The sequence below is a fragment of the Raphanus sativus genome, chromosome 3 (genome assembly GCF_000801105.2).
Source record: "Raphanus sativus cultivar WK10039 chromosome 3, ASM80110v3, whole genome shotgun sequence".
Taxonomy (NCBI): Eukaryota; Viridiplantae; Streptophyta; class Magnoliopsida; order Brassicales; family Brassicaceae; genus Raphanus; species Raphanus sativus.
In genome coordinates, this window is record NC_079513.1 from 27,359,853 (window position 1) to 27,381,218 (window position 21,366).

General features: G+C 35.4%; 4 protein-coding genes, 1 long non-coding RNA gene and 2 pseudogenes across 5 annotated transcripts; 6 read left to right on the plus strand and 1 right to left on the minus strand.

The window, feature by feature from the left end:
- Positions 1-498: 498 nt before the first annotated feature.
- Positions 499-7,963, plus strand: LOC108846631 (probable carboxylesterase 15). Its single transcript, XM_018619843.2, is given in 3 exon segments — positions 499-528; positions 531-1,246; positions 7,553-7,963. Coding segments are annotated over 3 exon segments (1,056 nt in total). The 3' UTR covers positions 7,863-7,963.
- On the plus strand, positions 3,756-4,995 carry LOC130509703 (uncharacterized). The gene is made up of 4 exons (XR_008943689.1): positions 3,756-4,065; positions 4,506-4,572; positions 4,651-4,702; positions 4,801-4,995. It is a non-coding gene; the product is annotated as an uncharacterized LOC130509703 (long non-coding RNA).
- A 3,283-nt stretch (positions 7,964-11,246) lies between the features above and the next one.
- On the plus strand, positions 11,247-12,338 carry LOC108846449 (uncharacterized protein At5g39865-like; annotated as a pseudogene).
- A 416-nt stretch (positions 12,339-12,754) lies between these two features.
- On the plus strand, positions 12,755-13,736 carry LOC108844676 (protein RISC-INTERACTING CLEARING 3'-5' EXORIBONUCLEASE 2). The gene is made up of 2 exons (XM_018617961.2): positions 12,755-12,917; positions 13,043-13,736. Exon 2 carries the CDS (start codon positions 13,058-13,060, stop codon positions 13,658-13,660), a length of 603 nt encoding a protein of 200 aa, XP_018473463.1. The 5' UTR covers positions 12,755-12,917; positions 13,043-13,057; the 3' UTR covers positions 13,661-13,736.
- A 350-nt stretch (positions 13,737-14,086) lies between these two features.
- Positions 14,087-16,603, plus strand: LOC108844685 (uncharacterized; annotated as a pseudogene).
- LOC108844776 (iron-sulfur cluster co-chaperone protein HscB homolog) lies at positions 16,275-18,269 on the plus strand. The gene is made up of 6 exons (XM_057005513.1): positions 16,275-16,886; positions 17,272-17,368; positions 17,456-17,545; positions 17,636-17,701; positions 17,800-17,868; positions 17,950-18,269. Exons 1-6 carry the CDS (start codon positions 16,534-16,536, stop codon positions 18,085-18,087), a joined length of 813 nt encoding a protein of 270 aa, XP_056861493.1. The 5' UTR covers positions 16,275-16,533; the 3' UTR covers positions 18,088-18,269.
- Positions 18,270-18,476: 207 nt separating this feature from the next.
- LOC108844322 (fasciclin-like arabinogalactan protein 17) lies at positions 18,477-21,039 on the minus strand. Its single transcript, XM_018617556.2, has 3 exons — positions 19,501-21,039; positions 18,865-18,986; positions 18,477-18,781 (listed from the first exon to the last, which is right to left on the minus strand). Exons 1-2 carry the CDS (start codon positions 20,807-20,809, stop codon positions 18,910-18,912), a joined length of 1,386 nt encoding a protein of 461 aa, XP_018473058.2. The 5' UTR covers positions 20,810-21,039; the 3' UTR covers positions 18,477-18,781; positions 18,865-18,909.
- Between the last annotated feature and the right edge of the window lie 327 nt (positions 21,040-21,366).

The window sequence follows — 21,366 nt, forward strand, 5'->3', positions numbered from 1 at the left end:
GAACAAAATCTTTTGTTTAGTAAACAAAGTCTTTTAAGAATCTAGTTTTCTTAAAGATGTTTTTCTTGAAACACTCAAATATTTCTTAAGATGTCCATATTTAAGAAAAGAGAAGAGAGTGAACTCTGAACTTGGTGTTTTGATCAGAATTTTTTTTTGTCCGTTGTGCATGATAGATAACCCATTATGTAATAGGAGGAGGATAAGATCATTTGAAGGTTAAGTGAAAGTGCAGCATAACGTCTTGTTCTTATCATCAACTATATGCGATTTTCAAAGAAAAATCGTAGATTTTCTTATAGATATCCAACGAGTCATAAGAGGAGGAAAAATCTATAGGAATGACTTGGTCACATGTGACGAATCAGCCGCAAAGCAAAACAATAAAAAACGTGGGCTCCTCTATTCAAAGATTTTGAGATAATCATCTTTCACTCTCCATACGATATTACAAAAATACCCTTTGTTACTACCAGTGCTTCTATATATTTCAAGCACATGACACTAATACACATATCAAAAAGGAAGATTACTTAGAAGAAAGAATAAATAAAATGGGGTCTCTAGGAGAACAGCCACAAGTAGCAGAGGACTGCATGGGCTTGCTCCAACTCCTAAGCGACGGCACCGTTTTAAGATCCAAGAGCATTGACCTTATCATCCAACAAATCCCACTCCTTAACCTCAAAAGTACCGTTCTCTTCAAAGACTCAATCTATCACAAACCAAACAACCTTCACCTCCGTCTCTACAAACCGGCTTCCGCTTCTAACCGTACTGCCACCACCATCCCCGTCGTGGTTTTCTTCCACGGCGGTGGCTTTTGCTTTGGCTCACGCACTTGGCCTCATTTTCACAACTTCTGTCTCACTCTTGCATCGTCCCTCCACGCCCTTGTGGTCGCACCTGACTACCGGCTAGCACCAGAAAACCGCCTCCCCGCCGCCTTTGAGGATGCGGAGGCAGCGCTTATGTGGCTCCGGGACCAGGCTGTTTCCGGTGAAGGGGACCGATGGTTTGAAGGTGGACCGAGCGTTGACTTTGACCGGGTTTATGTCCATGGTGATTCCTCTGGTGGGAACATAGCTCATCACCTTGCTTTCCGGTTCGGTTCGGGTTCAATCGAGTTGAGTCCGGTTAGGGTTCGCGGTTACGTTCTTTTGGGACCGTTTTTTGGCGGGGTGGAGAGGACAAAGTCCGAGGATGGCCCGTCGGAAGCTTTGCTCAGCTTGGATTTGCTTGACAAGTAAGCTAACACTATATTTTATAAGTTTCTTTAGACGTAACGAATATATTTAAGCTGCATATAAAGATTAAAATATATACAAGTTCATTGAATTGTCATGCATGACTTTTTTTTTTTTTTTTTCATGCATGAGTTCATTACTCTTAAGTTATAACCTAACTATTAACTATTTTAAAAACTATTAACTATTTAACTAGATCATGTATATTATTATATAGGGATGGATGTCGTTTTCAGACTCAGTTACTTTAATTTTCATATTATCTTGCATTGGACATACTCTATATATATAGTACATGACTTCTTTTTCTCTAAAACATAGACAGTTCTTTCAAATTGCATGTGATCATAGTCGAATATATGTTATCTATACAGAAATATTTTCTTCTTATAATTAATCTGAATATAGAATACAAATATTTTTCGGTTAACGGAAAGATCAGTTGAACTAATACTACAAATATGACAATTTGATATATAAATAATTTAGTTTAGTTTCATTGTTGTCAAAAAAAAAATATATGAATAACATAAGCATATAACTAAGAGTTATTTTTGGGTTCACCCCCTAGGGTGAACCTATAAGTTCACCAACCAATATGATTTAGTTATTTCAAATTTGACATCTTTTAAAAAAGGAAACAAAATATTGCAAAATTATATTACGTTTTAAAAATAAAAAATAAGTAAAAATAAATAAAAATAATACTAATTGCAAAAAAATATGTTTTTCCAAAAAAAATTAACACCACAAAAACACTAAACTCTAAATGTTAAACTCTAAATATTTTAGTAAACCATTAGATAAATTCTAAAACTTTGATTTTTTTTTAAAAAAAAATATTTATAACACAATCAACCGAAAACTATACCCTAAATCCTAATCCTAAACCCTAAACCTTTGGGTAAATCCTAAACCCTTGGATAAATCCGAAACCTTTGGATAAATCTTAAATTATTTTTTTTGAAATTTTTTAAGATTTAAAAATTAATATTTATCCAAAGTCTTAAATTATTTTTTTTGAAAATAAATTATTTTTTAGAGTAAAAAGTCTCATTTTTTGTGATTAGTATAAACTTTAAAATATATTTTGAAAATATATTTTTTAGATTAAAAAGTCTTATTTTTGTGATTAATATAATTTTTATTTTGAAAGTATAATATAATTCGATAATACTTTGTTTCTTGTTTTAAAAGATATTGAATCTTAAATGATACAATCATATTGGTTGGTGAATCTAAAAGTTCACCCTAGGGGGTGAACCCAAGAATAAGTTTATAACTAATATCGAAGTCGCAGACTAGTTCCTTTTTGAATAATAAATTCGCAGACTAGTTCAACGGTGTACCAATTCTTAATTATGACACAAAGAACACAAACTTTTTAAAGAAAACGACTTCTCCTACCGGTAAACATTTATTTTGCTTAGAAACATACACACGAGCAGACAAAACATATTGCTATATTCATTTTTATATATTCTTTACTCCTTTAATCAATTTTAGCGTCCGAAATATAACAATACTTTTATTGATTATTTTGCTAAACGTATGATTTAAGCCCATCAATAATTGTCAAGATATTACATCAGAAAATTAGTCAATGTGCTTAATCTACTAATACTCCACTATTTGATTCGTATCAACTCATTCAACGTTAAAACAGCTTTTCAAATGTATGGGTCTTCGATCACAGTGGCTACACGATTCGATCTTGAAAAAAACATCCAGTAGATGGACGACAACTTAGAAAATATCTTGTATGGAAAGTAATCGCATTAATTCTTTTAAAGAAACCTGACAAAAAATAATGACAACCAATTAAAGACCCTACCATATCACGATTCTACAAGGTACTAACTCAGCATTGTTTTTGTGAAAATGCTCTAGAACTTAAAAACTAGCAGCAAAAATGTTGAATCCATAATCCGCTATAGATGTAAACACTACACAAACTACTGGTTCATTGTCATGTTTGAATTGTTATCAGTATAAGGATCAGAGGCCTTTTGATTATACAAACTCATCACTCTTCTTTAGTACACTGTTTCTGAGCAGTCAAATTTGATAGCTATCTCTGAAAAATGATTAGTTAGCAAACTATGTATTCAACATAACAACTATAAAACTAACCCTAATGGCTAATACTATAAGATGACATATAACCGCTATAATTACATGCTATACAGTAAGGTTCTTAAAAACCATAAAACAAGTTATTCACAATATTATTATTGTTTTTCTGAAAAGTTAAATAAGGTTTTAAATTTAAAATGTCGAGCTTTACAAAGTCCACTGACCAATTATCAATATATTATCAAGTTTGTGTACCTATAGAATCTTTATATATAAAGAAATGTTCCTTCTCTCCTGTTATGCCACGTCACTAATTCATTCATCCTCAAGCCAACACGTGTCCCCACTAACATAAACGTCGCGTTTCATTAATTCGGGAATGCAATTGATGCAGGCTTATATTTGTGTTTTGGGCCTAATGTGTGAATGAAGAGACCAGTCCAATAGGAGTCATTCTAACGTTTAGGTTTAATCGTCATGTTCCATCCCAATTTGTCATCTTCGGTTCATCATCAATGGAGTTTTAGGAAGATATTCGAGATGTATATTCCTGATGAATCTCTAGATCGAACTTTTCTTTTCATAAGTCTCCGGATCGAGCTTCGTCTGATCCATCGCCTCTGATACGTTACGAGATTAATTGATTCATCGCCATTAATAGCATTCTTAAATCCCTTGATCCATGATTTCTCATTCAATACTTCTATCTCCCTTCTAGGCGGTGAAACTTCACTTATAAAAGGTATGTCTCCTCCTCTTGAAACCATCTTCTTATATCCGCTCCAGTTTATCAAACTTTTCAATCATAAGCTTTTATTTTATTTTTAGGGTTATTGTTCATCACGAGAAGAGAGATCTAACTTTTTCTGGTTCTGCTGTTCTTCTTTTCTGTTTCTTAAATTTTAATTTAAAATTTATTTAATTTGACTACAGCTACACAGCAGATTTATATGTGAGATTGATATTATTCGAAGTTTTTTTTTGTAACTTTGTCGTCTTTTTCTTTTTTGAACCAGAAATTTGTTTTCTTTTTTTTCTTTTAATTTGCTTTCTTATGTTTGTGTTTTATAAGTTCTTGGTTGATCTGTTCGATTGGGTTTTGTTGTTCTTTTCATTTTGTAAAATGTATATTTCCTTATGTCTTATGCTTCAATGATACTGAGTGTTTCTATCGACCTGCAGGAACCAAAACAGAATTGATCTCCGTGAAGAAGCTTCAGCACTATATTCTCTACCGGAGATGACAATAGTGAGTCTCTTAGCTCTTACTTTTGGAAATCTCTTAACGTTTTTGATAAGTTCTCATAAATGAAAATGTTTACTACAGATACATGAAGGCAAGCGTTTGAATCACAAGCCAAGGACCCAATATCGAATCAGTAAGACATTCTCTATATTTTTCTGTTTTTGACCTTTAAGCATATACAGACTTCACCATAAAATCTAACTTATTTGTAACTCACTATGATATGTGCAGCTCATTCAAGTCACCTCTTCATATCTAAACATACACTACATCAGAGTCTTCAGTTGACATCCTCTTCAATTCATCTTCACCGACTGCTACACCCGTAACATTTAATATATATAGTTAGCTTTGGAAACAATAAATATTGGTGTACAAAATGATATTGGAAAAGTTGAATGGCAACTTATAGTTGGCTTTCGTAAATTCACCAGTATATATTAATTGGTGGTGCAAATGGGTTCATATTATGGTCTTATATCAAATGAGTAACAGTATCTATGTATATATACAAAGAATCGTGCAAGCAAAAATAAGATAAGGAAATTGTATTGTGGCCTCATCGCCGCCGGCTCGGTTGTACGCATTAAGAAACCAGTATGGTTTTTAGGATTCCGGTCAGGACGATAGCCACCGCGAGTGGCCGACGTAACCCATCGAACAGCTACTTTGAATCAAATTCACCAGAAAATTATTAGAATCACAACGATGTGAATTTGAAGTTGAAGATCGCAAAGCTGGAAGAAGACTAAGCCAAACTCTTTTATTTCCTTTATGAGTTTGCGGAAGATGATGGAGATTGGTTATAGTTTCATAGCTTTCATTAAAGTAACCAAGACTTTTCAAAGATGCTATCTAGACGAGAGCTACATATGGTTTATATTAGTCATGAAACGGCATGATGTCTTAATAAAATATTTTTGAGGACTCATGAATTTAACTTCATCATCGTCTCTAGATTTTATTAAAGTTTCATTAGATTTTTTGCATACGGAGAAAATATGAGGTTCAAGTTCTAAAAAAGATTTAATTAAAAACTATAAAAATAATATTTCTATGATATTTTGATGAAAATTAAACTTGGAAGGATGAAACATGTAGAATTATTAGATCTCAATATTTATAAAACATTTATAATTTAAAGAGCAAGACCAACGAAAATTTTAGAAGAATGTAGTTAATAGGCAGACTTAAAGTAAACAAACAAAATAAGACAATATAAATACATAACTAAAAAAGCCACAACAAAGGATAAATACATAACTAAAATATAAATTTGAAACAATAAATAGATATAACAAATATAACAAGAAATAAGACAAATATTTTCATGTTATAGACAAAAAATTAAAATTATTTTCTTCAAATAAATGTAAAATGTTTTTCTTTAAATGGTTTCGTCAAAAACAATTTAAACATAAGTACAATACTAATATGAAAGAAAGAAGTAGATATTTTCGGATATGATATTGTATAAATATATATTATATATACAATACTATTTAAAGGTTAAAAATATTAAGTAAATTATTTTTAATTCCAACGAATTTGAAAATCAAAAATATGGGTGCTACATTGTTAGAAAAACGTCGTGAGCTGTAATGATAATTCAAAAACATTAATCTAATTTGTTGAAATATATTTCTTTACATTATTTTCTTATAATTTGTCTGATGTGTTTGGTAGCTTGGCATATTACATGGTAGTTACCACATTGTGTCATCATGTAGTCTGATGTGTCTTCTGCTAAGAGCATCAAAAATTCTTACATTTTCAAAGGTTTTTATCTGAAGCCGTGTGAGTCTTGGTCTTTTTCGACCAAGCTATTCTTCTTCTTTCGGGATGTGCTACATGCTGCTGTTTCCGTTTGGCCAAATGTGAGTGACAAGTTTATCGTACAGAAAGCTTAAGACGGAGAGTACGGTTGACTCAATTATCATAATTCAGGATGCTGAGGTTCAGAGGTTCTGATGTTTTACGTTTCTCTATCCCTCAAAAATATCATTTTCCTGTTAAATTATAAATTATTAATTTTTTAGTTATGATATTATTAAACTATATATAGTGTATTAAAATTGAGATTTAATTATTTTATCAATTATTTTAAATGACTTAGCTTGGAGGTAAACTAATTTATTATCATGAAACTTAAATCTTCGGAATCAACAAACTTAAATCTTCAGAATCTTCTGACTTAGCTTGTGTAAAAGTGTTTTAAAACTTAAATCTTCTTATAATAAATTTAGTATTATTTATTTAAACTTTATATTTTATTATGTCAAACTGAAATACAAAAATAATATTATATATATTATTATATAGTCTGAATTATTGCTTTGCTAATTTTGTAGTCTCTAAAAATAAATAATAATTCATTTTCTATAATGATTTTAAATACTTCATAAATTAATATAAAAATATGTAAAATAGTTTTATTATAAACTTTCCGCCCGTAGGGCGGGCCGACCCTAGTAGTTTTATAAACTCTTGTAACTTGAAAATGACAGTATAAGTCTGAATGGATTAGTGATTGATAAAACAAAGCGATAGACAGATATCGAGAACAGTAGTCGGTATATCTGGAATGGAGATAGTGCGTCATGCATTATCCTCGTTTCCTTTATTATCTCAGTTTAATCCTGCTTATGATTCTCCTGAGTCGTGAACATCATTGCACACAACATAGATAAAACCAAATGCAATCAGGGTCTCGCATTTTAATATGATATTTAGCATATTTATATGTGCATATTCATTTATGTTTATCAACGTGGAGTCATTGGGATCACATATCATTCAAGTCTTCTCTCCAATTGATGGTTTCTCTTTTTTTTCTGTTTGAACAATGAAATGATTGACACGCCTTGTTCATGGCTATTGTCATAAAGCCATATGTATAGTAATATTTGGTATAGTCAATGTCATATATAATATAAATTTTTTTTTGTCACTTGCTGAAGGGCTAAAGTTTAACTTGCTGAAGGTTTTGGAGACTTTCACTACCAGAAGGTGCAACAAGGGATCATCCCATGGCTAACCCTTTTGGGCCGACGAGTCCTGCACTTGAATCAGTTAGCATAGACCCAATGTTGGTGATCGCCGGTGGCTCAGAACTCCTTAGAGATAGGGCCAAAGAGTATGCATATAAATTGAAGAAGATGGAAGGGAAAAGGGTAGACTACATTGAATTTGAAAACGAGGAACATGGTTTTTTCAGCAGCAATCCATCTTCCGATGCTACAAAACAGCTTCTTCGTATCATTGGAAACTTTATGGACAACTTTAATTTCTAGTATATTTTAGCATTTTGCTTGTTGAAGGTCACTGAGAGCTTAAGTCAATTTTGGATTCCATCTCAATAAGTTTCATGGTGAATCATATATATATATATATATATATATATATATATATATATATATGTTTTTGGTTTCATAATATCCTTACATATCGTATCTATTTTGAATGATATATTATTTTGTTTATGGTGTTTTTTCCTTTTTTATTATTATGTTGTTTGTTAACTCGTTGACACAAGAGATATGTCCAATTTTGTTTATCTTAGTATTTTATATATGCTCTTCCATTTTGATGTAGTAAACTCAAATACATTTGAACTTATATATATCACGTATTACCTATAATATTCTAAATATATGAAAAGTTCGTTGAGTATGCAGAAAAAAATGCTTCACTTTCAATGCCTCGCTAGTCCATGGCTAGCGCAGTGGATCTAAGTCACAGAAATTATATTTTGATCATCTTTAACATAGAAATTTAATACCAAATAAAACTAATATCGAGGAATTTAGTCCATTGAGTAAATATCAAGAATCCAACTATATAAAGCTTACGTTCAAGTCTTTTTTGTGGAATCATTTGTACATGATATAGATACTCCAACAGAAAAAAATATAATTTTATCGAACTGAAATAAAATCTTAATAGTTTTAAATTGTAACTTAAATATTATTACATGATGTATAACACCTATTATAGTAATTGGAGATCTTTTATATTAAAGTATAGTAATTATGTATTTATATTGACTATAATGAATGTTGAAACAATAAGTGAGTTTTACTTGAAAGCTATATAGGTTATATATATCAAGCATTATTTGTATTTTCTTAAAAAATAAAAGATTTTAATTTATTTTAAACTATGATATTGCATTGTAAAACAGGTTATAACCAAATAACATTATTGTATTTGTAACATTTTAATTTCTATTCATAAATTTAAGACTGGATTTTTAAATCTGATTCACATATTGAACAATCAACAACAGAAGGCCCAAGTTTTATTAATCTGGAGTCCTTGAATCCGGTTCACTTCTTCCTCAATTTGAGGGACCTTGATGCTCTAGCGAACAATCTCGCTCTCTTTCACCTCAGCGATTGCATACACTTCTTAACAATCTGCGGTTTGGTGTTAGGTGACGATTTTCACATTTTTTGTAATGTTGATACTGGAAAAACTCCGGTAAATTTTTTTTTTTTTTTTCAACATCCTTATTGCTTATTGAAATTATAACCTCTTGTTGTTGATTTTTTTGATTCTTACCATAATCCTTACCATAGATACTTGGGTGTAGCTTGTGAAGATTGTTCTCGTTCCTTCTGCCCCAAGATAATATTTTACCTCTGTTTCTTGGTTTTGCAATTATGTTTGACGTTTATAAACTCAAAATTGTTATTTTTACAGTGCAAAGAGAACATGCACTTTCCTGTTGCTTGCGTGGATATGATTAAATGGAAAAACAGAGAAGACCTCGGAGCTAAACACTTCCAGGCGTATAATGAGTGCCATGACGTCTGGAAGCGTGTTGACACCATGCAGCGCTCTCTCGATGCCAAGAGACTGTCTTTTACAGAGCACAAGATTCAGACTCCGAAGATGACAAGTGATATCTTCTGGGAGGTATTGATTGAATAGTGTCTCTTTTTGTTTTGTGCTTGTCTTCTTTGATTTTCAAATCATGTCTTTATTGTCTCTTTTTGTTTAGGTTTAGGTTTATATTTTCGGAAATGCGACTTCACGATGTTGATCAATATGTTGATTCAGATGAGTTTGAAGATGCATTATTCTATGCGCTGGATGCTACTGTGGTGTATTCTAGAGAATGGTAGTTAGGAATTTCTATAGCTATAGGGGAAGCCATTTTCTTCACTAACCACCAATCATTTATCAGCTAAATTGGGGATTTGGGTTTTGTTAACTAATGGAGTGTTATTCCACACATTAATTAATAGATCAAATTTAGTGCAATTGGTCAGTGGACATATTCATATGACATTCATATGTCTAGTCAAACCAAAAGTCCATAACAAACGTCTTAAAGAAAAGTAAACAAGTTATGAAAATTTTTGAGGGTTGAGAGTAACCAAACAACTTCAAAAACAGACAGATTTTGTTGTTTTCCAGAGTCAACTCCTCAACCAGATTGGATATGATGCAATTTCCAGGTTGATCTTTGAGTGAATAGACATCTAAATATGTAGAAATCAATTAAATATTTTACTATAATATCACTACAGATAAATGTATATGCTAATACTAAAACAAACTTTTCGTTGAATGTACTCGATAATCGGATTGGATTTATGTATGCGTAAAACAGAGATACCCACAATCACCATTGTTTACATCACTGTTACAATCCTGGAGCTCCAAAACTCAGTATCACGCTTGTCAAGAAAACAAATAGAATTTAAACAGAGTTTTTGGAATCAACTTGTTAAGAGCATTGTGTGAATAGGTTTTTAACGCCTTTATTCTTTTCAAATGTTTTTTGCTCTGCAGTTGTTGGTTCGAACATTTCCTAAATAATCAAGATACTGGTCAAAATAATTTAAAGAAATAAAATAAAAACCACTCAAAACAAAAAAGAAAATCAACCTGAAACAAAATCCAAACTTTAACATAATATCACAAATGTAATCGGTTTAAGCGACCCAAGAAAATTAAGTGATTAAGTAAAAAAAAATCCAGGGGAACATCAAAATGTTGCTACTACTATGGAAAAGTTAAAGAATTTCTGTTTTTGTTCCAGTGAATATGAATTTTTGTTTACTCTTTCAAACAAATTTAGTTTTTTTAGATTTTTTTAAATGTACCAGCGTCGTTCAACTCATACACACAAGACTATATATTATACATCATGCCAACAAAATTTTTGTTATCTAGCTATATCAGTAATTTTATACGTGGATTTGATAATCATATATATCACTTGCTCTCAAGGCGTCAGTCAAATGGTTGAAACTAGGCCTAGTTGAAACGGTATAACTGACGATTTCTTTGCGATCATATTAATTATTAGTGGATCCCATAATGTTATACGAAAAATAATCAGAGTAAGTATATAGTATGTATGATCACATTAAAAGTGGACTAATTCGAAGTTTGCTAGCTAAAGCTGAGCTACTTTACCAATCCGACATCATTGCACGTTTACGGAATTGTAAAAGACAAGAAGACATGCATTATCATTATTACCTAACTAAAAGAAGGAATAAAACTTGTAAAATCAGCCAATGACTCTTACCATAAAGATTTATATATTTTTTTTAAATTCTTAAAGCTACATTATATAATCTTCTTTTGTTATTAATCCTCTGGCAAATTGGGTTGATTTGGTAAAAATCATTACTCACTAGTCTTTTTTTTCTCTCTGTGATTGAGGTGTGAATTTTAGCATCTTACATTATTGTAGCAATGACCCACCAAAAAATAAGCATGTTCTTCTTCTTTTGTTCTGAATAAAACCCATCAAGAAAGACTTTTGAAAGCTAACCAAGAAAGTGCCTTTTGAAACTCTTTTTCATCTTGAGATAGGTACCCACACTTTAACACATTACGGTTTTGTTTTTGTTTTTAATTCTAGTGCCTGATCTTATCTTTGGTTTTGTTCTTGACTTCTCTTTTCAGATTCTTGAATTGCAATGAAGGGAATGAAGGAGAGATTGGCCAAGAAAATCAAACTCATCACCATTGTTTCTACCTTGAAGCAAAACCTAGCTCATCACAAGAACAACGTTGATCGGACAATCCATCATCTAAAAGAGGAAATAGTCGTTGAATCTGGTCAAAACAGAGGTTGTGTTACACCAACGCTACTAGAGCTTGAAGATGTGGAGGAGCAAGAACAAGAACATGATCTTCAAGAAGAAGAACGAGGGATTCTTTAGGATTTTGAAGAGAACTGCCCACCCGGAGGAGAAGATTCGGTCGTATTCTACACCACGGGACTGCGAGGAGTGAGGAAAACGTTTGAAGCATGTAGAAGAGTAAGATTCTTGTTGGAGAATCACAAGGTAGTGTTTAAAGAGAGAGATGTATCGATGGATTCAGAGTTTAGAGACGAGATGTGGAGGTTGCTTGGGGGTAAAGTTACCTCTCCAAGGCTGTTCATTAGAGGTAGGTACATCGGAGGAGCAGATGAAGTTGTGGCATTAAACGAAAACGGGAAGCTCAAGAAGCTTCTAGAAGGGATCTCACTGGTTGGTTCTCCCTGTGAATGTTGCGAGAACGAAAGGTTTTTGATATGTTCTAGTTGCAATGGAAGCTCTAGATTGATTGCAGAGCAACATGATGATGACGAGACTAGTAATGATAATAAGATGTGGACAAGATGCAGAGAGTGTAATGAGAATGGGCTTGTGAAATGTCCTCTTTGTAGTTAATGTTGTTCTAATTACTAGTACTATCTGATATTAACTTTGTTTAATAATGTCTGAACATTACTATGCTTCAAAACATGTTCTGTATGAGGATTTGCTTAGTCGTTTGTATTTGGTTACTCGAACCATAACAAAGTCATTCGAATTTAACAACTTAATTGTTCTTATGGGTCATCAAAACTCTCATCATCAACCCTCAACGAACACAAAACATAATAGAATCCTGTTAATTTCTAGTTGAAGAGTAATTAGTATTGATTTCATTACCAAGAAATCAAAAAGAAGAGTTGTTGTTAATATTTTGAGTTCATTTTGTAACCGTGAATTTCATTGTTGTTGTATATGGAATGGGTAATATTCATCAGAAAGTTATATTTCTAGTGGGCCTTGGGATTGTACCAATGGGCTTTTGAATTTCGTTGACATTCCGGTCGAACCGGGATTTGGTCGTCTAAAATCACAAACCGGCATGGTTAAGCACGCAAAAAAAAAGCTGAAGGACATGTGTCGACGAGAATGTGTCTCTACTCTTCCATTTCGTGGTCAATCTCTCTCCTCCTTTTTCAGGCAGAACAGAAACTCAAGAAGAGTCTCTCTCTCTCTCTCTCTCTCTCTCTCCTTTTACATTACAGCAACTACTCATCATAGCCTGAAGCGTAATTCAAGGTTCGTCCTCCTGTTTTCTTTTACACTCTGTTTCTCTATCGGATCGGTCCTTCTCGTGTTAGTTAACAAATGAATCTAAATCTAATACATAAGCTTCTCATTTTGATTTGTGAATCGTGTACTAGTGTTTCTATCATCACATGGCTTCCTTCGATGGACCAAAGTTCAAGATGACCGACGGCACTTACGTTCAGACAAAATCCATCGATGTCGGATCATCAACAGACATCTCCCCTTACCTCTCCCTCCTAAGAGAAGACTCCATCACCAACTCAAACAGAGCCGTGATCTTCGACGTTAACTGGGAAACAGATACCAAAGCCTCGGGGTGGAGCCTCTCCTCAGTGAAGCTGAGCACTCGAAACCTCTGCCTCTTCTTCAAACTCCCCAACCCTCCTTTTCACGGCAACAACCTCAACGATCTCCACCGTTTCTTCGCTTCCAAGTTCGTGACCTTCGTCGGTGTCCAGATCGAGGAGGACCTGAACTTGCTCAGAGAGAACCACGGTGTTGTCATAAGAAACGTGATCGAGGTAGGGAAGCTAGCTGCGGTGGCTCGTGGGACTCTGCTGCTCGAGTATCTTGGGACTAGAGAGTTGGCTCACAGAGTGCTTTGGTCTGATTTGAGCAGGCTCGATTCGATCGAGTCTAAATGGGAGGAGAAAGGTTCTGAAGAGCGTCTCGAGGCTGCGGCTATTGAAGGTTGGCTTATCTTCAATGTTTGGGATCAGTTATCCCAGTGAGATTCTACTACTTTTGTTTGTGTGTTTGTGATTTTTGTATGTTTGTTTGGTATGAATAAAACGAAACGTTGCATCATTTACTAACATCTAGAATGCAAACATCAATCTTCTATTGTTATTTTTAGATTATACAATATAAAAATGTAAGTTATTTTCTTTTTTTGAATGAGTGTCACATTTATACAATCAACAAAACCAGTTTTTTTTTTGGGTAGAATTAACACTTCCACATTTTTTGAATTTTCTAAAGTTTTGGAGTAGAAGAATGTCAAGTCTTCTTCATCTGGTTGCTAACCATAATTGCACAAAACATAAGGACCCCAAAAATGTTCTGTTTCACCTGTATCATCATCATCATCATCCTATTTATGACTATTTTTTTGTCCTCTGCATATATATATTAAAGAGTAGATCATAGAAATGTTAGAGCCAAGAAGATTGTGATTAAATAGGCAGAGAACTTCCCACCTATCTTCACTGACATAGAAACTTGACATTAATCTTTCTCATCAACACAACCCTTTATTGGTGAAAACTTCAACTATTCCTGGAAATGAAGCAGATTTTGAATTTTCTATAGATAGTCATATTAATATTTCTCCATCTTGTCGATCACGTTTTTGTTCCTAGGAACCTAATAAATAACTTCGCTAGAAGGCTGTAAGTTGGAAGTGTGAGATTATGCAGAAGAAACGAGAGATCTCTGAGTACAGAGAGAAGTTGGACAAGACTCTGTCTTCTCCTGAGCTCACTGATCATGAGTCTCTCATGTCCCTTCTTAGAAACCAGCTTTGCTCTTCTCCAGGTATCTCTTTCTTTTTTCATTTTGCTTTTATTGATTTTGTTTCTGTATCCACTCTTGAGATTTTTTCTTTTTTTTTTTTCATTTTGGTGTGATTATTTTGTAGAGTGTAATGAGAATATTTTAGATAAAAGAACAGCTGATGTATCAAAGCTACTTAGCATGCTTAGGAGTGTTTCCATGACGGATGCATTATCATCATCATCACACGGTGACTGGAAAGTATGTTTTGTTGCTGTTCTCAAGACTTCAGATACATTTCTTATTTGGACAAGTGATCTTGGATTGTAAGCAAACAAGTGTTTCTTTTTTTACAGATAAAACAAGATCTTGAAGACTGCCGTGTTATGTACCGTCAAGGGCTTAAAGGAAGTCCTTTTCACACTTTGCTCGTTGAAGGTTACATGGATTCCCCTATCGAAGACTGTAAGTGTTTAATTTTTATTAGAATCTTAAAAACATGATTCCTACATCTGATGTTTTATGATGATGCAGGTTTGTGTGTTTCTTGGGAAACAGCCCTCTACAAGAACTGGTTAGTTAGTGAGAGTCTCTTTAAGACTTTGGATTATTGTCAAGAACAAGGGATCTCATGTCTTGTTTTATGTTACTAGGTGGCCACAGTTTGCATTTCCACCGTTTAAGATTTTACAGGGCACATGCTTGCATAAGGTCCGGACCGGTGAACAAGTTTGTCTAGTGAGGTTTGTTTCTTTTATAATCTTATCTATGTAATCTCTTATGAAGCTAATATGGGAAACCTTATATATTGTGGGAAGAAAGGATGAAGCTCCCTGGCCATTGTCAGAAAGAGAGCTTATAGTTCACTACTTCTTGTTTGAATGCTTTAAGATGGCTTAGTGATCGTCCTTATGAACTCGGTAAAGCAAAAACCCTTCTTGTAGTGTTTGTTTTGAGTCTTCTTACTTAGCCTTTGGTATAAATTTTTTTATAAGTTTTGTTTTGCAACGTTTTTAGATCACTGAGTTAGATAGCATTGGAGTTTCAGACAAGGACATTATTATACCTGAATCGACGAGTGCAGTGAGGATTGATCTCGTAGGTGGGTTTGCTTTACAGAAGGTTACTTCAAAGAAGAGTTTCGTCAGGTAATAATAGTAGTCAATCATTGCAACATTTTATTTGTCTTTTTTTTTTAGTTATGAAGCTCTTTAAAAAAACTATATAAATTTTGTGTTGTAGGGTGATAGGGGAACTTGATATAAAGCTGGACTTGGTCCCTCCGTCTCTTATGAATTTTATATCTAGGCAGATCGTCGGTAAAGGTTTCAGACTGTATAAAAAGGTCAGATCTAGAGCCTGAGTTTTTTTGTTTGGTTTAGCTGTTTTTAATGTTTCGGTTCAGTTTTTCTTACGTTTTGAATGTAAGTAAAACAGGCAGCTGGATCGGTGGCTAAAAAACTTGATGAAGACTTCAGCAGAGCTTTAGCTGATCCTTTGTACATTAACATACATCACGCTATGTATTCAACTGATAAGTCAACCGAGGAAGAAGAGCAAAAGCTGGAGGCTAATATTGAGATGAATGGAAACTCTGAGACAAAGAACAAACATGAAGTCCTTTGCAGAAGAGCTATTATGGAGATTGAGGAAAAAAAAGAAGAAGAAGAAGAATCTATTGAGGAATGTGTTTCTTTTGAGGAGGAGGAGAATGTACATGGCAAGAGTAATGGCGACATTAGAAGACAGTGTAGGATCAGTCCAGAGGTAGAACAAGCTTTAGGGACTTTAGATAGAGTAATAAACATGGTTAGAAAATATAACACCAGTCTAAGAAGATGAGGTTTATGTCGCCAATTAATAAAAGCAGAGGATCAGACGAAGCAAGTAAGTTCGTTAGAAATAAGATAACCAAAAGGTCCAAAGCTACTCCAATTAGTGCTGGTCCAAGCCAAATAACACTCTAACCGGAATACATTTAATACTAACCGGAAAATCAACTTTTTAAAGTTTAGACCTAACCGGTTTGGTTCGATGACAGGTGCTTAAATAGTAGTACACGACAATCTCTCTCTTACTTGTCTTCCCGACAATAAGAGAGAGACACCAAATGAACCGAACAAAGAAGCTGGTGGCTTCGATCTCCACCTTTTTAACAAGACGAACCTCTCATCCTTCTTCTTCGTCTACTCTCCGATTCAATCCACTCGCAACGTTCGCGACTAATCCACAAACCAACTTGACTCGCGAATCTCTGCAACCTCCTCCTTCGCCGGCTAAACCCTTGACGATACTCCCATTTTCCGGGAGAGCATTCTGCTCTGAGTCTTGCGACAAGAGAAGCTCCTCCGTGTGCTGGAACTGCGGTTTCTCGTCTGAAAAGGCTGCGTTTTTGTTCTGCCACTCGTGCCGTAGCATTCAACCTGTTGATGATTCCGTCGACTACTTTCAAATCTTTGGCCTGTAAGTATAATATCTCCTCTACACGCTTCTGTTGATTATAAAAAGGCTGTTTCAGACAGAAAGATTCGAATTAGATTCGGTAATCAATAGTGAAAGATGATAACTTTGAGATGGGTTTTGGGGTTTAGTAACTTGTCTTCATTACGGAGAAGAAGTATGAGTTAGAAAGATTTGATCTTTATAGTTAGTTTCAGACAGAAAGATTCGAACTTTATAGTTAGGTTCAGTAATCAGTAGTGAGAGATGACATCTTTGAGATGGGTTTAGGGTTTAGTAACTCATCTTCATTACGGAGAAGAAGTATGAGTTAGAAAAGATTTGAACTTTATAAGTTAGATTCAGTAAGCTGATCACGTGAAAGATTTGATAACTTGTCTTTCATTAGGGAGAAGAAGTATGAGTTAGATGGTGGAAGCCTTGAAGGGAAGTACAAAGACTGGCAGAAGAAGCTGCATCCTGATTTAGTTCATAACAAATCTCAGGTGTCTGTTTTTTTTTTGTTTACTAACTTTATCATCATTACTTTGTTATCTTACAGCAATTTGCCTCTGAATTGTTGTTAAAAACAGAAAGAAAGAGATTACGCAGCTGAACAGTCTGCAAAGGTGACTGAAGCATGCCGCACATTAACCAAGCGGCTGTCAAGAGCAATGTATTTGGTAAGCTGCAAAAGTTATCTTTATGATGTTTCCTTAAAATCCTGTTGTTGTTTGAGTCTGACTGAGATTGATGTTGGTTTTGTTTTGTAGATGAAGCTGAACGGCAAAAATGTGAATGAAGAAGAAACAGTAACAGATCCAACGTTGTTAATGGAGGTAAATATGGATCTCTACTCAGCTCTCAATGATGATTTTTTTTATGCATTACAATTAAACACATTCGCTTAGTCTTATTAAAATGAAAATGATGTCAGATGATGGAACTCAGAGAGGCCATAGCAGAAGCAGATGATTCAAAAGAGTTAAACCAGATCCAGTCCCAGGTTACCTTGAACGTCTTGAACGTCTTGAAGATACAGTTTTAGTGGCACTTATTGAATCAATGTGGTTTTTTTTTGGTCAAGGTACAAGAGAAACTGAAGCAATGGTCTGATTCTTTTGCCGACGCCTTTGAAAGCGAGAGGTTTGATGAAGCTGTAAACTGTATTCGGAGAATGACTTATTACGAGAAAGCTTGTGAAGAAATTGTGAAGAAGCTATGAGGAAAGGAAAGCAGTCCCTCCCTTGAACCATTCTTTTTGTTCGTTTATTTATTAGCCTTGCCCAACTAAAGTATCTTCTTAGCTTCATGTTTTACTTTTTACTTATATTTAACTGAAGAGGTTGTAATAAAGAACATGGACGGATACGTTATTAAGAAAAGGATTTTATTTGGTCAGCATCATCAACCACATGGGAAAAAAAAAACTAAGACCTGAGAGTTCTCACGACAGCTAAGTTTGTATTTGTCTTTCAGACAACCAACAACACAGCCATGCAGCCAACCCATTTCCCATGTCCATGTGATTGAGTTAGAGACATCTAATCATAGTGATGATGATGATTCTGTTACCAAGTGCAAATATACCTTTCTCATAGTAAAAGCCAAGGAGTCCAAAAAGCAACAAATCCTTGAGATAAAAGAAAAAAAGGTTTATGTTCTCTCTTTTGTTTCCCCTTTTATTAATTGTACTTTCATTCTCATACACCACCAAATTAATTAAAAAATGATTGATATATCTAATTACAGTATTCATAACTCCAAGACTGAATATAAAACACCCCCCCCCCCCCAAAAAAATATTTAAGAAAAAGAAAAAGAAATATAAAACTCAAAAACCATATTTCTCCAATTCATGAGAAATTTTGTTTCTGAAGCATTGTTGTCTATTCACCAAAAGCCAAATCTTTAATCAGCTGCATTAAGAGAAAATCATGTTACCATTGCTAATCACTTTTAACAGATCAATGAACAAGAAACAAAGTTCAGACAAGCCTACCTTTTTGAATGTGTGTACATAATGTTCTTTGGCCTGTTTGCAGATTCACCGGCACTTGCTGAGATAAGAAGTGTCCTTTCCCAAAGCACCAAGCATTCTACAGGCTACTTCCAGCAGTTTCCCTGTTTGTTTCAATAACAACAATAACACCTTTATTAAGTCAAAGTCCATCACAATCACACACAATAACATCTCCATTGATTGTCCCCTTTCATTACTTTACAAAAAGCTACCAACAAAATATACAATAATTTAGATAACAAACCATCTTGAAGGTATGAAACGTGACAAGATTCTTATAGCCAGCTTAGCTAAGAGCCATAACCAAACATACACACAACAACAACAGTAAAGCCTAAACCTTTTTGGATTCTTGCTTGTGTTTAGTATCATCCAATATTTTTCAAATCTTTACTAGACCCATTACATTCTAAGACTTTCACATAACTACCATTCTCAAGATCTAATTTATCGACCCAAACCCTGTTGGATTAAATCAAACCTCAATCAAACAGCTACAGACTACTGCAGTTGAATGAATAAACATCTGATCAATTTACAAAAACTATGGATGCTTGATCACCTAATCTTGCCAATTCTAAACGCAGATACAAGATCAATGATTAATCAACGTACCTCTTCTCGGTTGAACAACTTTCTTAACCGATTTCTTGACAGATTCAACAGTCTCCTCCACTTCAGGGAACAAAACACCATCAACCCCCTGAACAGAAATCCGACCGTCCGTATAAATGTCCGGATCAAACAAATACGCCGACCTCTCACCGTCACCAAACTTAACCGAACCATCAGCTTCCTTAGCGGCAACCTTATGAGGAAAACGCAGCGTATCGAACCTCACCTTCCCAAACCTCCTCACAGAGTTATACATACTCTCCTCCGTCTGATACTCGGGGATGATATGGTAATACACGATCTGCTCCGGAGCTCCAGGCTCGCTCAGCTGATCCGTCGTCAGCTTCGCCATGGCTTCGTCGTTCGGAGCAAGAACCGTCAGCACGTAGCCTTCCGACACCAGCCGACCCATCTCCGTCGCGAGCGACGTCAGGTTCACAAGAATGTCCGCCATCTCGTTGTAGCCGCCGTAGTGCAGCAGCGTGTGGATGAAGTCCTTGACCTGAGCTTCGCCGTCGAAGTGGTGGTGCTTGCCTCCCGGTCCCGGCGCCGGCGCCGGAGCTAGCGACGGACCTGGAGCCATCGCGGATTGGATCGGAAGAGCCGGCGGGGATCCGGCGGGTACCGGAGCGGGTTTCTTCTTGAGACGGTTGGTTCTCGGGTCGACCTCCGGAGCTCCTTCCGGTAAGACGGCGGAGATTGATCGGAGGCTGCGGCGGCGGTTGAAATCCTCTTGAACGGAGCGAGGGATGAGAAGCCGCTCGATCCCGTGGATCAACCCGTCGGGTCGGGTCAAGTCGTCGGGTCGGATTATCTCGGCGGAGTCCACCGTCTTTTTGCCGTCTCCTTTGATCAGATGGAGATGATCGTTCGCTAGCGTGACGTGCTTGACCCGACCCGATTCTTCGGAAGGCCACTGGTCAGACCCGACCCGGGTGGGGATAATGTGGAACATGAGGAGTGTTTGGAGAGATTTGAGGTTGCCTGGCTCGAGCAAGAACCGCTTGAACTCAGGGTCGAGGTCACGCTCAAGAGCTTCGTTGCGAGGGGCGAAGATAGTGATGTTGTGGCGACCGACGGCTTCTTCGAGTGTCTGAAGGAGGAGAGCCTTCTCGACTAGCTCGGAGAGTTCAGTGTAACGAGAGTCGAGGAGAGCTACGAGGACGGAGTTGGAGTTGATCTGACCCGACCCGGATGAGGGATTCGTGTTCTTGGATAATGCAGATGCTGAGGAGGAGGAGAAGAAGAAGAGGAGGAAAAGAACGAGACTAGTGACGGCGGAGCCACCACCGTAGATACGGCGATCCATGGGAGCACTGTTAGATCGAATAATCAGAAAGAGTTTATTTTTTTCTTTTTTTCTTTTTTTCTTTTTTTGCTTTTTTTTGTTATTCTTCTTGAAGTGTCGGCGATGGCAAGTGGAAGTGTGTGTGAGTGCGAGATGAGTTTGGTTGTGTGTCTGTGTTGTGTGTAGTTTTGGTTTTAGACCTTTCGGACCAGGCTGGTGTAGGGACCCACCCAATTTTTTATAATGTTCGGTGCTGACTTCATCTCCACTCAGCTCAGCTTGGCTTAAATTTCCTTTCAATTTTTTTTTTGTTTTTGTAAGCAAAATTCTAGACACTTCGCATAAATTACGTAATTTGGTATTAGGGAATGATGTAGTTATTCGATGATACTTAACTTACAGTGAAATTAAAGAGAAGGAAAGCTAAAAGAGGCCTGCGAGTGTGAGATGAGTGAATGTAGTTTCGAAGCAAAGGGTAAGCCGAGGAACGCGTGGCTCTGTCGGTTTGGGACGTAAACATCAATCTAAATAGTAAAAGTACGCCTTTTAGGTTTTGTGAATCATATGCTCCCTCCAGT